The sequence below is a fragment of the Choloepus didactylus genome, chromosome 12, assembly GCF_015220235.1.
Source record: "Choloepus didactylus isolate mChoDid1 chromosome 12, mChoDid1.pri, whole genome shotgun sequence".
NCBI lineage: Eukaryota > Metazoa > Chordata > Mammalia > Pilosa > Megalonychidae > Choloepus > Choloepus didactylus.
The window spans coordinates 11,467,032-11,481,796 of record NC_051318.1 but is presented as its reverse complement, the minus strand read 5'-3'; the positions used below and the strand labels follow the sequence as shown (position 1 = coordinate 11,481,796).

Here is a 14,765-nt window from a genome sequence, read left to right as displayed (position 1 = left end):
GAGGCCGAGTCTGGGGCACAGGATCCCAGTTCCAAGAAGCTGCACTTCATCCTTGCCCGGAGCTTCCCACTGTTGGAGCGAACAAGAATGAAATGACTCCACCAGCTTTCTGATGCTTGAGGACACGTCTGAGGGTCTGAATTCTGGCCTTCTCAGCAAACTCTTCACAAAGCCACTGCTTTCTTTTTTAAATTTGTAAAACAAACTCCTCCCCAGAACTGAGGAACTGTCTTCTCTCTAGAAGCCTCTTGGGGTACAGGTGCTATCTGTAGGCTTCTGTCACGACCGGAAGGTTTCACGGAGCGAGAGGAGGCTGTGTGTCCCGGGTGGACGGGGCTCTGCACCCCCAGAGCTAATCAGGACCACAACCTGCAGGTGTGCAGCCTGCTGCCATGGACGCTGGACTCAGACTGAGCGTGGACTGCCTCGGGCAAATCGCTTAGGCTTTCTGTGCCTCAGTTTCCTCATTCGTAAAATGGAGAGACTAGTACTACTTTATCGGGTTGTTCTGAGGATCGGGTAAATGAATACATGTCATGGTGTTTAAGACAGTGCCTGGCACTCGAGAGGCACTGAGTAACTTAATTACTCTCACTGTTAGTGTTCCTAAGGGAGAGCTTGCTCTTGTGATTTTCTGAGTAAATGAAAAGCAGAAGGAAAGACCGAAGGCAAAGCCTGAGTGGGCCACAGCCGAGAGACACTTCCTCAGAGTGCCTGGGGGGGTCATAGCCGGGAGACGGGTCCGGGGCCTGGGTTCCGACCTGCTTCCTCTGCCGCTCAGCTGGCGGAGGCAAAGGCCTGACTTCCCGGGTCTTGGTTTTGTTACTTGGCAAGTTCAGGTGACAACTGCTGCCCTGCCTGCTGCTCGAGGCCGCCGGGAACTTCCAATGGGGCTGCGCGTGGGAAAGCGCCTGGGGAACTGCAGGGCAACGTCATCGTGTTTAGAGCAGCTCCCTGGGGTTCACTTTCTCACCAAGCAGGGGAATCAGGTGGCTCAGAACTCCCCAGGCCTCGAACATGCCACGGCCCAAGCACAGTCCTGGAAGGACAGGGTCTTCTAGCTCTGGCGCCCGCTCCCACAAAGAGGCCTTGCCAAGGATGCCAGGCGCAACTGAGGAGCCCAAACCTCCGCTTCCTCTCGGCACCAGGACTGAGCCCCCCAAACTCCTTTTCCAGCTCCCTGCTGTGCCTCTGCCCCAGCCCTGGGGTGGCAAGAGGCAGCCGCCTGGCCCCCTGGTCGAGCCCTCGCTTCCTCCCCAGGGGCCTGCCCGGGGCCTCTGCCGGGACCCCTGTGTGGGGAGGACCCCACTGTGGCTACGGCCACTCAGGAAGGGTGGGGCCGCCTGGTCTAGGGATGCCTGAGTCCTTGTGACAAAACCACACGTCATCACATTCTTGCCTCCAAGTGCAAAACAGCCACAGAGCCTGGGAAAAGGGACATCCGAGAGGAATTTCCAAGCACTGGCCCACTAGAGACGGCGTCCTCGGGGGTCCCGGAGGGGCAGGGCGGGAAGGGGTCTTGCAGGTCCTCTGTCACCAGACGCCGCGGACACCGTCCCTAAAGGGTTCTAACGTCGCCGGACTCTCCAGGTTGCCGTCCAAGGAGTCTAATTCCTCCATTGGTCAGGAAGCTCCCCTTTACCTCACTCCACCTCCTCCCCTGCAGGCCCAACTGAGCCCGGAGGGGCTGCAGGAGCCCCGAACCCTTCACCTCGAGGCTGCTTGGCTCATCTGCTCATTCGGCCTTTTGTTTTGCCCGGATTCATGACTAGAAACCCCAGACCCAACTTCAGTTCCAGCTAGAGGCCTTGCAAAGCCAGGGCAGTGGTCAGGGCAGGAAACGGGTAGGGAGGGACCAGTACCAGGGGCCCGGCTTCTGGAGAACACTCCGGGCAGAGCCGGGCCCAGCAGGGGCTGAGCAGGGCGGCCCCGAGGAGGGGGCGAAGCACATTGGCACAGTCACCCCAGGCATCTGCCGGGCCTGGGATTCTAAAAATCGACCAAACCAGTACCCTCATCCCATCTGCGTGGTGCCCTGGTGGGAAGAGGGATGTAGTGGGGGTGAAGGAAGCAAAGGGCTCACATTTCGGGGGTTGCGTACTCAGGGGCCCTCATCCTCATGCCGTCCCTCAGGCGGCTGCAGAAGTCCTCGTCCATCTGCACACCCGGGTATGGAGAGCCACCTGCAGGGGACACAAGGCGTGTCACAGCTTCGGGGTACCCAGAGGCCAGAGGTGGGGGGTTCCATTCCATGTTTCCTTCCTCCCTTCCGAGGCAAGGTTTCGGTACTGGCTTCCCGGGAATTAGAGTGGGCCTGCATGCACCGCTCGCACCCCAGAGTGCCCCCCAAATCCCGTGCCCTCGGCCCACTGGCTGCTCCTGCCTGCTCAGACAGGAGGGGGCCATCGGAAGGGTCCCTTTCTCCTCCATCCCATAGAGAAGCTCTAAGGAAATCCCCCCATTACAGACTGGCTCCTTGGGTTAATAAGCTTGTTTTAAAAAGCCAATAGACTCAGAAGGATATTCCTCAGCCTCTTTCTTGCCAACTTCTGCCAGCACTGGGGGACCAGGAGCTGCCAGGGCCTGAGGGGAAGGGGGCCCCTGGGCTTGAGGACTAGGCTGAGTGGTGGGGGCTGGGAGGTTTCTATGAGCAGGGACCATCGGCCCAAGGGTGCCAGGGTGCCTAGGATTTTTTCCTGTCCAGGGTTCCCCCATAATCTTTCCTTTCGGGGGGATGCTTGAGTGGGGGTTGGGTGGGCACGAGCTTGCTCGCTCCAGACCCCAGAGCCTGGCCCCCCTCAGTGTCTGTCTGTCTGCACTTCCCAGTGATAGCTGCTGGTAGGAAGCAGCTGGGAGGCTGTGGTGCTGGCACCGTGTCACTGCGGAGCCACTGGGGCCGCCAAGCTGCTTTCGAAGACTGGAAGCAACAGGTGCCTGTCATCGAAAGCAGGGGAATGATTTTCACACATTACAGGAAACCAGGGATGTTACTGGGTGACTTTTATTTGCTGCGAAAGGCAAATTTTTTGGCAAAGCCCGAAAGACTCTTGGCTAGACCCTGAGTTCGGGAGCTTCGAGCACCGACATCTGGGCGCGTGGGGTCGCGGACAAGGTTTGTAGCTGCCCGTGGTGGATGCCAGTGGAAGCCATTAGGAGCAGCCAGCATTCCCTAGCATTCATCCTGCGGAAACCCACGTCCAGGGCCAGAGCCAGGCCAGCTGTGGAGAGAGGACTGCCCACCAGAAGCCCCAGGAAGGCCTCCTCTTTCTAACTCCTGGCCCACTGGCTTGGCTATGCTCAGGGCCTTTCCTGAGAAGAAATTCTGAGGGGGTGGCAGGCAGGGATTCGAATTCTGTGTGTTTGAGGAACTAGGAGAAGGGGGCAAAGGATATGGAAAGGAGCAGCCAGGCTGGCTGAGGAGGAGCCTGACCTCAGATTTTATACTGGTCTGACCCTGTCTGGTTCCCATCACCCCTCATCACGCCACGGTGCCAGCACACACGCGCCCTCACTCATCACGCCTCCCTAGGGTTTTCAGTCATTTCAATGCTGCCCTGAAGGCCGGGTCTCCCCAGAGGCCATGCGGCAGAGGGGGCCCTCGCCAGGCTCTGGGCTATCGGATCTCCCTCTGGCCCCAGATTTACCCAAGGAGAAGATTTCCCACAGCAGGACTCCATAAGACCACACGTCGCTCTTGGTGCTATAGATCTTGTCGAAGATGGACTCGGGAGCCATCCACTTCAGAGGAAGTCGAGTCTAGAGAAGGGCAAGGGGGCCTTGAGCAGGAGGGCATGGAAACAAAGCGTGTTCAACCCAAGGCCCCGGGGTCACCTCTCGGAGAAGACTTGGCCCATAAATCATTTCCCGGAGCAGCCATGGTTTCCTAACATGGAGAAAACTCTCAGAGAAGCTGTCAGCTGTCGCCGTGCCCGTGCGTCCGACCAGCCCGAACCCTATGCCTATGGGAAATCCTTCCCCCAAAGGAGTGTGGCCTCCACAGGGACACTTTGGGTCTGGAAAAGAATGATCTGAACTAGAAGACAGCCTGACAATCAGTGATTGCCAGGGATGTTTGTCAAGAAGGAGGGATTTTGACGGGCGTCCTGAAGCAAAAGGAGGGCTCCTGAAGCCGGTGAATGGGGAGGAGGCAAAGCACTGAGAAAGGAAGGGGACTGGAGAATTTAGGAGAAAGTGCAGCTGGCTTTCAGGAAGCCCAGTGAGTTAGGCCTCACCACTCCAGAAGGGTGGGAAGCCACAGGAAGGAAGGGATAAAGGAGAGACAGAGAGAAGGGGGGTGGAGGGGGTAGGGAGAGGCTGAAAGAGATGCAGATGGGCAGAAAAGGAGGAACAGAGAGACAGGGAGAGGCTCGTCTTTGCAAACCAGGGCTCCCAAGGGAAGTTACTATTTTAACTTCTAGAAAAAAAAAGACTGTGGAGCAGGGGTTCTTAAAGTACGGTCCTCTGGGAACTTGAGAGAAATACAACTTCCCAGGCTCCACCCAAGACCTACAGAAGAAGAAAATACTGGAGTGGGGCCCAGCAAATGGGATTTCCACAAGCCCTCCAGGACAAGCACATTGAAGTTGGAAAATCTCTACTGGAGAGCCAACTTCAGAGCCCAGACAGAAGCTGAAGCCTGCAGGGTATAAGCTGGAGAAGACAGGACACACGAGGTCACCCAACAAGGGGGAGAGTGATCCTCGGTCCAACAACAAGTGGAGGCAAGAAGCCAGGGTGGCCCAGCAGGGAGCTGCGAGGCCAGGAGGGCAGGAGGTGGGGGGTGAACCATCTCCTCCCTAGCAGATAATAATGAGCCGCCCCCACCCTTTCCTGAGGTCCCTGCACCTGCCGAACCCATCAGCTGGGGTGATCTGAGAGAAAGAGGCCGGGCTGTTCTCTCCGGAGGTACGGGGAGCTCCCTGAGGAGTCGGTGGCGGGGGGGAGGTGAGGCAGCCTCACCCAGGGCCCCCCACGCACATCTGGGATTAGCAGGTCCACAGGCAGTGCACCCACCCTGATGCCAGGGCAGGAACAGAACCAAGAGGGGTGGCCTCTCTGATACCTGCATGGGCTCCGTGGAACCTGGCACATGTGGCCCGTCTGTCACCCCAGAAAGCAAGGGTGGTTTTCAGGGACCCTGCCCAGGAAGTGGAAACGTTCACCCAGGGCTTCTGTCTGTCACTGAAAAATGACAGGGGCTAAACGACTCAAATAAACATCAGACTGACTTACATCTCCTTTTCTCACATAGTCGGGGTTCTTATAAATATCCCGGGCAAGGCCAAAATCGCAAATCTTCACCACATTGTTCTCAGATAAAAGAATGTTTCGCGCCGCCAGGTCCCGATGAATGCACTGCAATGAGACAGCTGCATAATCAATGCACTTCCTTCAGCTAAGCAGCTAATTTCCTGCCTTCTTGGGTTCATTATTCTCCACTCGAGGACCCAGTTCATACTCATACCTTGCGAAGGAAGCCAACGAAAGTGAACACGGAGTTACCATCAGCACAAAGAGCGTCTTTATAAATATCGGTCTCTAGGGGCCCAAAAGTCAAGAACTGCTCTGAGTTGAGCTGGGGCTCCTGTTTCTGCGGTTCAGCATCCTGATCAACCAAGTTTGTAATCCAAGTTTTACAAGGGAGAGAAACTGCCCCTCGGGCATTTATACTAAGCTGCCAAGAGTCCTTTATCCTGCCATAATTTCACGGGAGGGCTCCAGTTGGATGTGTTCATGGAGCTCTCCTGCGAGGCCACAGATTCCGAGATTCTGGCAAGTTCTGAAAATCTGCCACGGGGTGAGGTGGAGAATGTCGGCCAGATTTGCCTCATCCTAAACCCAGCAAGATTCCCCCTAGAGTTTAGTTCTACCCACAGGCATCCAACACGCCTCATTCTCAGACTTCAAACATCAGGACCCACTGGGCGATTTGACGGGTTTTGGGCATTTATTGTGACGTCCACTATACCCTGCATCTACGAGACAATACTGGGCAAAGTGGATTTATAGCCAAGATCTGTCTTTAACTATCTGAATGTCCATATGTCCAGGCCCTGGCAAAAGAAGGAAAACAGTCAACAGCAAGGCTGACCTTTCTGGAAGACAGAAACTCCATGCCTCTGGCCACTTGAAAACTGTAAGAAATCAGATCTTCCATCGTGATGGGCTGCTTGTAGAAACCATCAGGATCTGGAAAGCATTAAAACAGTAACTGTTTGTAACAGCACTTGTTATTCCACCAAATCCTCGTTTATTGGAACAATGTTAGGAAAACATAAAACAAACCAACACATAGATTGGAGTTCATTTGCAAGAGCATTTGGGTTTCAACATGAACATCAGAGATTTTTCCAGGCCTCCAGCCTGTTTCACCCAAACATGGTGGAGGGTGGGAACAAGGGGGGAAGTGATCCTTAAGACAGAAAGGCCTAGGGGGAGACGACTGTACAGTTCCCTGACAAAATTAGCAACTCTGAAAATAATCTTAATTCAAATCTCATCTCCTTAGAACATTGCCCTTAAAGTCTCCCACGGATGTTTATTAGGGTGATAAATAAGAAAGAAATTTCAGAGATGCACAGCACGTTGTAAAAATATCTCAGACTGGAGGACAGGAAGGAATCAATACCCACCATCATCTTCCTCAACTTCACTCAGACTTTTATCTTCCTGAAACCCGGAGCTGGCAAAGCTCTCGCTGCTGGTGACACTATCTAGTCTGGGTTTCTTGCCTTGCTCCAGGTCTGGCTCTATTTTTTCTTTCTTGGGCTCCGTGTGTAAAGCAGCATCCTTCAAAGAGACCAAGAAGGGAAGGACACGGGTGAAAGAGAGATCCAGGATGGCAGTGGGGAAACTGGCCCCTCAAGCTGGCAATGGTCTGTTTTGGGAGAACGTAGTTCCACAAAGTGGGGGAGGGGGGGGGAGGTGCAGGCCAGGCCAGGTGCCTGGCCACGGGGAGGGGGGTGGGGTCTCTTCTGTTTCTTGACTGAGCTTCTAGCTACGACTTCAGGTAGGTTGAGGAAATATTAATAGCTGCTGGTATTTACTGAGTGCTTACTCTGTGTGAGCAGCATATTATGAGACCCAGGAACATCTTCTCATTTCATTTTCCTACCAGTTTTTGAAGTCGTTCTTGTTTATGGACGAAGAAAGAGATGCCCAGAGAAGTCAAGTGCTCAAGGCCATGAGCAGCGAGGAAATGGCAAAGCTTGAACCCAGGTTTGACCCACGCCAATCTCTGTGCCCTTGACCACCTGTCTGGGCTACACCCTATCTTGGGAAAGAGGAGAAGAATGAGAGAAAAGGACCCCCAGTGTCATCCCGAGGAGGAGTAATCAAGAAGGCTGCAATTTACCAACTTTTCTGGTTTCCTTGGGCCAGGAAAGAATGTGAACCTTTCTTTTTCTGCCTCCTTTTCAAAACTAAGAGTCTGATTTTGGCAAAGGTAGAAAAGGCTTCCCCCTGCACTGGCTCCTCATCTGACTTCCAATAATCAGGTGCTCTTGGGCCAGTCACCTCGTTTGTCTGCATTTCCTTTTCCTCATCCAAAAAGCCCGATCATCCGATTATTTTCTAACTCAAAGGAAAGGAAGTGATAGTTCTGGGTGTTCACGTGGAGCCAGAGAAGATTTTTTTATTCTCTGTAGTGATGCATCCAATAACCATGACACCAGAAACGTGGCACCTCCGTGGCTTCGTGACCGGACCGAGAGGTCCTGGGGCTTGCTGGTCCCTCTTGACGCCACCCCCGGGTGTGGCAGGGCCAGGGTCCACCAGGCTCCCACCCTGCCCTGGGTATCCCTAGAAATGTCCCGAAGCAGGAGCGATCCCTCCACTAGAGGGAGCTGTAGGAGCAAGCAGAGGACTGAGGGAAGGAGCTCCAGGAGGGACAGCCAGACAAACCCTGGGGGCGGAGGGTTCCAGGCTTCCGGCCTTCCTGAACCAGACCTTCCTGGGCTGCAGGAGGGGAGGCCGGCCTCAGAGTGAACACCTGCCTCCAGCCCAGGTGAACCACCTGGGAGAGGTAATGAACGTTGTGTCTCCCTGAGACAGTTAGGTTTGATTCTGCTCCACTGGGGACTGGAATTATATTTTTCACAGGACCCTTCCCAGGACAGAAGGCTGCAGGGAAGAGTGTGGGCAAGAGCGAGGGGCTCAGCTCCTGCCCCCCAAAAGTCACAGACTGGGGCTTGCCTCCAAGGACCCTAACACAAGCTCCCTTGCCCCCACTCCGTGGTATATTCAGCTTTGCTTACTGGTAACCATCTCTTTCGAATCAAGGTTAATTAATGGAACTTTTCCAGACTCTGACAGAATACAGTGAATTCATGTCAAATAATATTTCAAGATCGTGGTGAATTTGTTTGGAAAATGAAATATCCCATTTCCATTTGGCCTCTGGGCTTTGTTTTCTCTTTACCTTCTCTCCTCTTTATATTACTTCAGGTTCCAAATCTGAAATGCAGCCATGGGTTTTCCAAGCTGCCTGGGGAGGTGAATCATTAAATATAGCCAGAGAAGGAAGCGAAGTCCTCAAAACAAAGGACGCACGAACCCAGACGTTCCATCCTGCCAGGTCCCTGGGGTGTTCTCCTGGCTTAGCTCTTCCTGAAACCAGTCCAGGATCTCAGGGCTGCAGGGAATTTGCACTGCTCTCAGCCCCAGGGCAGCACTATCCACTTTTTCTTATGTTTTCACCTTATCCTGTGGGGTGCATGGAAAATGCACTGGATGGGGAGTCAGGAATGCTAGGTCCCCCTCCCCTGGCTTTACCTCTTGGCCGATGTGTGCCTTAAGCCAATTACTGGACTTCACTGGGCCTCATCTATAAACTTGAGAGTATGAACCAGCTAATCGTAAAGATACTTACTGTTCAGCTTCAAGAATCTGACTATTACAGGGCACGGTTCAAAATGGGGGAAAATAGGTTCCTGCAGGCATGCTGCCAGTCTGATAGAAAGAACACCTGGGTCTTTGGTTAGATCAAAGTTCAGGTGATGAGGGAAGGGGCCAGCTGTTTGGTGGTTCTCATTTGTGTGCCACATGAAGACTGTTGCCCAGGGAAGAGAGGGGCACTGTTCTTGAACGTCAAACACTTTATCTGCCATATAGACCAGAGGCATTAAGTGGGACCCCAATCTTTCCATCTCAGTGGGTCAACAGTGGTGGCGATTCACTGAGTGCATTTGATTCCTCCAACAAGCCTATGAGTTAGGTTCTATTACTAGATCCATTTAAAAAATGAGGAAGCTGCAGCTTAGAGCAGCTGAGTAACTTGCCCAAAGTCCCAGATTTCATGAGTGGTAGAGACAGGATTTAAAAGCAAGTCTGAGTCAGGAGTCAGAGTGCTTAACCATGACACCACTACATGGCCTCATTTCCAATGCAGCTGAGTAACAGTTAATAATGTTGAATCAGTGTCCCTTGGCTCTGGGCTTTTGATGCCACATTGGGGTCATAGGTCACATTGGCAAAGTTTTATTAAGTTCTTTCTACTCAGTCCAGTGATCTCCTTTAAAAGCCTTGTTTGCCTTGATTTTAGTGGATGCAAAGGAAGTGGAAAAAATGGTTCCTAGCTCTGGCCTCATCACTGACCAACTGTTGACTGCACAAGTCACTCAGTTGATTGAGCCTTAATTTCTCTAATCTAATAAATAGAGACAATTGTAGTTCTATCACCTTCCTTCAAGAAACAGGTGACTGGTATGTGTACACACACACACACACACAAACACACACACACACACACAACATATACCTGTATATGAAATAAAACTATCTGGATGATTTAATAGGTATTTAGATGGATGGCTAGGGAATTTTAACCCCCATGTCACTGTTTACACTGGTATCAAATGCCTCTCTGTGCTGTCCACAAAAGAGTGTGACAGATTAGGATGGAAGGAAAAAAAATGGAAAAAGTGGAGGTTGTGTTTTAAGCCTATTCATTCATGAGAAAATATGGGATTCTCTTGCTTTTTGCTGCTATACCCCAAGTGGAAATTCACTGTCTTAAAGAAACTCCAACTCCTAAGTTACTTACCTTATTGAGAAAAAATAAGTCCCGTTTGCTCTTGAGGTAGTTGGATAGATTTCCATATTTGCAGTATTCAACGATCACCATCAGAGGCCCTGCAGCCAAAACAGCACGTGCTCAGCCAGCCACTCGCCAGCCTTCAGTCTGCCGGAGAAACCTCAAACCAACCCGTCTTTAAATTAGTGGGGTCGAGGGATGCAATTTCAGGACAAAAGGCTCATGAACAGAGTGAATTTTTCAATTTAACCCGAGAAGGGGTTTAAAAAAATACAAAAGAAATAGTAGACCCTGGGGCGTGGGATTGGTATAGCAGATGAAAGAAAAGAGTTGAAGGGGGAAAAGAGAAAGAATTTTTAGGCTGGGGAGTGGGGGCAAAAGCCAGGGCTTGTAACTAACTGTCTCTTAGCCAGAACCAGAACGCAGAGGGGCCTCTGGTCACGTCATCCCAGCCCCAGGAGTGTTAAGCTGCTCCTGCCCTGCCCAGCGCAGAGAACAGGCCACCTCTGTCTGGCCTCCTCGTTCCCCAGCAGCCTGGCTGCCTTGGGATGTGAGAGGGTCTAAGGCAGGCTCCACAAATCTTTCTGTAAAGGACCAGAGAGTAAATATTTAGGCTTCACAGGCCATGCAGCTAACTCAACTCCGCCTTGGGAGATGTGAAAGTAGCAGCAGAGAGTACAAGCAAACGAGGATGACCGTGCTCCAGTAAAACTTTATGGACCCTGAAATTTGAATTTTGCATAATTTTCACGTCACAAAACATTATTCTTCTTTTGATTATTTCCCAACTATTAAAAAATGTAAACGCATTCTAAGCTCACAGGCAGGCCTCGCTTGCTGACCCTTGGACTACAGGAAGCAAAAGGGTTGTGCAGGACCTAGCTGCCCCTTCCACCCAAAAGACTCCCCCTCCCCCTCCCCGTACCTCCCTTGGGCAGCAATGGGCTTTAGGCGTAGAGGGAAGGACAACTTCCGGGTCAAGCCGGGTGTGACCCCGGAGCTGCTCCGCCGGGCTGTCCCAGAGCATGCTGGGAGCAGAAGGCCGGCGACCATGGGACGAGCTCTCGTCCCTTTTCGAGGCTGGAGGAGGCTGGGCACGCCCTGGCAGGGTGGTTTTCTGCTCTGCCAGGATTTTGCTGATTTTTAACCCTATCTTAGAAATCCTGAGGGCACCTTCCCTTCTTTTGGGGTTACAGAAGCCGAGATTGTGGCTCGGGGCCGCATGGGCTACTCCAGTCGCCCCTCCATGGGGAGGAGTGAGCGATCTGGGGAGCCTGCCTGGGCGCGGAGTCCTCGCCCTCGCCCTCGGGCAAGGTTTCCATCCTGAGGGGAGCCCAGAGGCCCTGACAGAGGTGGAGGCCCCGCTTATTCCCCGACAGCTTCACACACGCAAAACTGGGGCCAATAGAACGAGATTCCCAGGGCAGAGAAGGAGCTTGTCCCCCGTCAGTGTGCAGGGAATAATTTAGCCACAGGAGGGGCTGTCTAGGGCCCCTAGCCTTCCGGCCCTTAGCTTCTCTCTCCCCACTGCCGCTCCCAGCAGGTGGGTCTTCCCCAGCTACCTTACGTCCCTGCAGTCTTGAAGAAAAGCTCGGAAGACCTTTGCGGGCACAGGTCCCTGCTATCTTTCTGGCTCTGTCACGGACTTGGCTACCCAGAAGCACTAGCCTGGCCACAGGTCCTCCAGAAGTGCCAAGCCTGGGTCATAAGGCACAGCCCTGGCCACCACCTGCCCGGTGGGTGAGGCCTGTCTGCACAGCGGACCTGAAGGGACCCATCTGGTTGTCCCCAACATCACCTGCTCCCAGGACCCTACCAGGAGTGACTCATTTCTTCAGGTGCAGCTTCAAGAAATGCTCAACCTCCTAGACTTTTACCTTGGCTCTGGTCACACTCCCTCAACATCATCTGGAGAGAAAAAGGCCCCCACTGGCCTAGAGTATGTGCAACGAGGTCTAAAAGGGTATCAGTCCTCTTCAGAACCTTTACATGAACTTGATCCTTTCTAGGCTGGGAGCGCCCTTCCATGAGTGGACAGGCTGTTTCCTCTGGAGCTGAGAGGCCATTCTGGAGGTGAGGAGGGGCAGAGGCGAGGCGGAGGGCTCGGGGAGACGGGTTTACCTCCTTGCTTGGTGCAGGCGCCCAGCAGGTTGACCACGTTGAGGTGGTGACCGATGTGGGTCAGGATCTTGAGCTCCGTCATCAGAGCCTTGTACTCGCTGGCCGTGGCCCCCTCTGTGAGAGAAGCAAGGAAGGGGTCAGGGCGACAGGACAATGGGGCTGCTTCCGCTTGGGGCGGCATTCCTGCCCTCCTTGTTTGTTGGTGCCCAGCCGGTGGCTTCGTTAACTTCCCTCCATTCTGCAGAAAGCCCACGTCTCCAGACTGTTTTCATTACCCCCACCCACCCGAGCCAACATCCTTTTGATTACAGTCGGGCTCAGAGCGGTGGTGGGGGTCGCTCACTGGGCATTTCCTCCTGGTGGGTCTGGGGCTGCTCAGCAAAGCGCTGCCTTGGAGCTGGAGCTGGGCACCTGGGGAACGCGTCCTCCAGAGGCTTCCCTCGGTCAGCGCCAACACGACCCTCCAGTTGGGGGGTGCGCCCACACCTCCCCTCTCTTTCTCACTCTCTTCTCTATTGGGGGGCAGTCACAGGGGGGAGCAAGGAGCACAGAGGGCCTGCAAGGGCTGCATGGCCGTGTCTGTAAACATCTTGGCCATGTGTTATTTTCTCCCCACAAGCTTTTCCTCTCCGGAGTCGGTGAGGTTATCTTGGGTTATGAGGTCCCATAAGCATCTGATTTCAGCTTCACTCTCAGAGATAAGCCACATTAGCAGTGTTTAAGGAGTAAATTAAGTTTGCTCTGTCTCTTTGTTCTTACTGGTTAATTTCTAAGGCAGTTAAAAATTTTAAATTAGTTTTTAGAATCGTGAAGGTCATATAATCTTACTGTAGAACATTCCCTACAGCATATGTGGAGTGAGAAGTGACAGCCACTCCCAACACATTTATCTTCCTAGAAGTAGCCACTGGTAATGATTTGGGATTTCAGACAGTTTTCTATTCATTTATAAGTATATATTCACCCAAACAAAGGTCATTGTTTTGGTTGACATAAACAGTGTTTTCTTTTTTAATTTGCTTTTTTCCCCCCTTTCTCAATGTATCAGAGACTTTTTTCATCCTTTTGGGTTGACAAATGGCACTCCTGACATTTGGATTGGCTAGTTTTTTAAGCTTTTTTTTTGGCTATTGCAAAAAACTCTGTAATCGACAGGCTCATGTAATCTTTGTGCACATGTGCAAGGATTTCTGTAGGACAGAGTCCTAGAAGTGGGTCAGAGTTGTGTGCATTTACCACTGTGGTAGATACTGACATGGCAGTTTATAGGCGCAAATCATTTTTTAATAATTGCCAGATAAACTCCAGAAGTCTCCCAGTGGGGTTGGGACTGGCCCACAGTAGAAGCTCAACAGGTATTTGTTGGACAAACGAACGATATGATCACGCATCTCATTTCAGTCGTGGGTGTAAGGCCCAGAAAGTTTAGAGTTTTTGCTCAAGGGCCCTTTGAAAGAGCTTCGGACTCATGGCCTTAGTTTGGCATTCTGCCTTTTCTGTTTCTCCCAGAAACAGATGGCCAACTAATTTATGCAAGAAAATGGAATGAAAATGGTTTTTGAGTATTTGTTTATCATGAGTGATTTGGCAATCTTTCACAGTCAATGCTGATGACTTAAGAAAATATATATATATGCATTTAAAAGCTATGTTAAAAGATAAAAATATGCATGTCTTATTTCTGCATTACATCTATTATATTCTTCAAGCCTTTAAAAACAGTCTGCAAAGTCAGAATCCTTCCCCCCTCAAACTCATCAATCTTTCAAGCATTTATGTCTGTTCAGCACAGAGAACAAACCACCTTCTGTGGCTTAGGTTGTTCCATTTACAGGTAGGGCCTCATGTGTGCTCTTGGACCCACAATGGGCCAGGAAGGACCCCAGCCCAGAATCAAGGAGTGGGCCTAGCTAAGCAAGCACACGCTTTCAGATTTTGTTGGATAATGCATTGCCTCCACAAAGCAGGATCATTTTCAGGATTTCAGAGCAACAGGCCATTTCCAGAGGCCTGCCTCTCTGCAGCCCGCCATTCTGTGGCACTGTGGTATGGAGGGAGGAGCAGGGGAATCAAATCTTGAGGACTTTGCCCCCAGCCTCTTACTTTTGCCCCCAGGAGCTATGTGGCCATGCAGACGCTGTTCAGCCTTTCCGAGCCATGCTTCCTCCCCTGCACGAGGGGGATAATCATATCTACCTCACAAGGGTGTTGAGAGAAAAGAAGAAGAATGGCTGCACCATGTGGCTCACCCTAACAGTGTAGAGTGCCTAAGCTGGTGCTTTCTTACACAGGAGGCGTGTTGACGCCTCTTCTCTTCAGAATCTGGAGTGGGTGGGGAGGATGTTCTAGAATGCACGTAATTCTCTCAGAAATGCCTGTTGCCTGGATCAGATGACAAAAGTCCTTTCCTCACTACTTTCGGAGTCAGACTGTCAGGTTCTATGTATAGTTTTATCAGACCTGGACAATCTTTAGAGCGGAAGAAGATCCTGGGGCTTTTGAGATCTTGGATGTCTCCCTGAGCAAATGGCACTTCCCCTGGCGACCATGGCAGGGATCTGCTTAGTGGAGCACACAGCTTCCCAGGCCTTAAAATCCCCTGGCAACATGT

At 52.1% G+C, this 14,765-nt stretch overlaps 1 protein-coding gene across 3 annotated transcripts in view; it reads right to left on the bottom strand.

Annotated features, from left to right (window-relative positions):
• The window catches only part of FLT1 (fms related receptor tyrosine kinase 1), a 179,673-nt gene that overhangs the window by 13,483 nt on the left and 151,425 nt on the right, over positions 1-14,765 (bottom strand). For all 3 annotated transcript variants that reach the window (XM_037799877.1, XM_037799879.1, XM_037799878.1), the window contains 7 exons: positions 12,155-12,268; positions 10,043-10,131; positions 6,633-6,789; positions 6,092-6,189; positions 5,233-5,355; positions 3,645-3,756; positions 2,084-2,183 (listed from right to left, as the gene is read on the bottom strand). In XM_037799877.1, the coding sequence (XP_037655805.1) occupies positions 2,084-2,183; positions 3,645-3,756; positions 5,233-5,355; positions 6,092-6,189; positions 6,633-6,789; positions 10,043-10,131; positions 12,155-12,268 (793 nt within the window). The remainder of the gene's footprint in view (positions 1-2,083; positions 2,184-3,644; positions 3,757-5,232; positions 5,356-6,091; positions 6,190-6,632; positions 6,790-10,042; positions 10,132-12,154; positions 12,269-14,765) is intronic.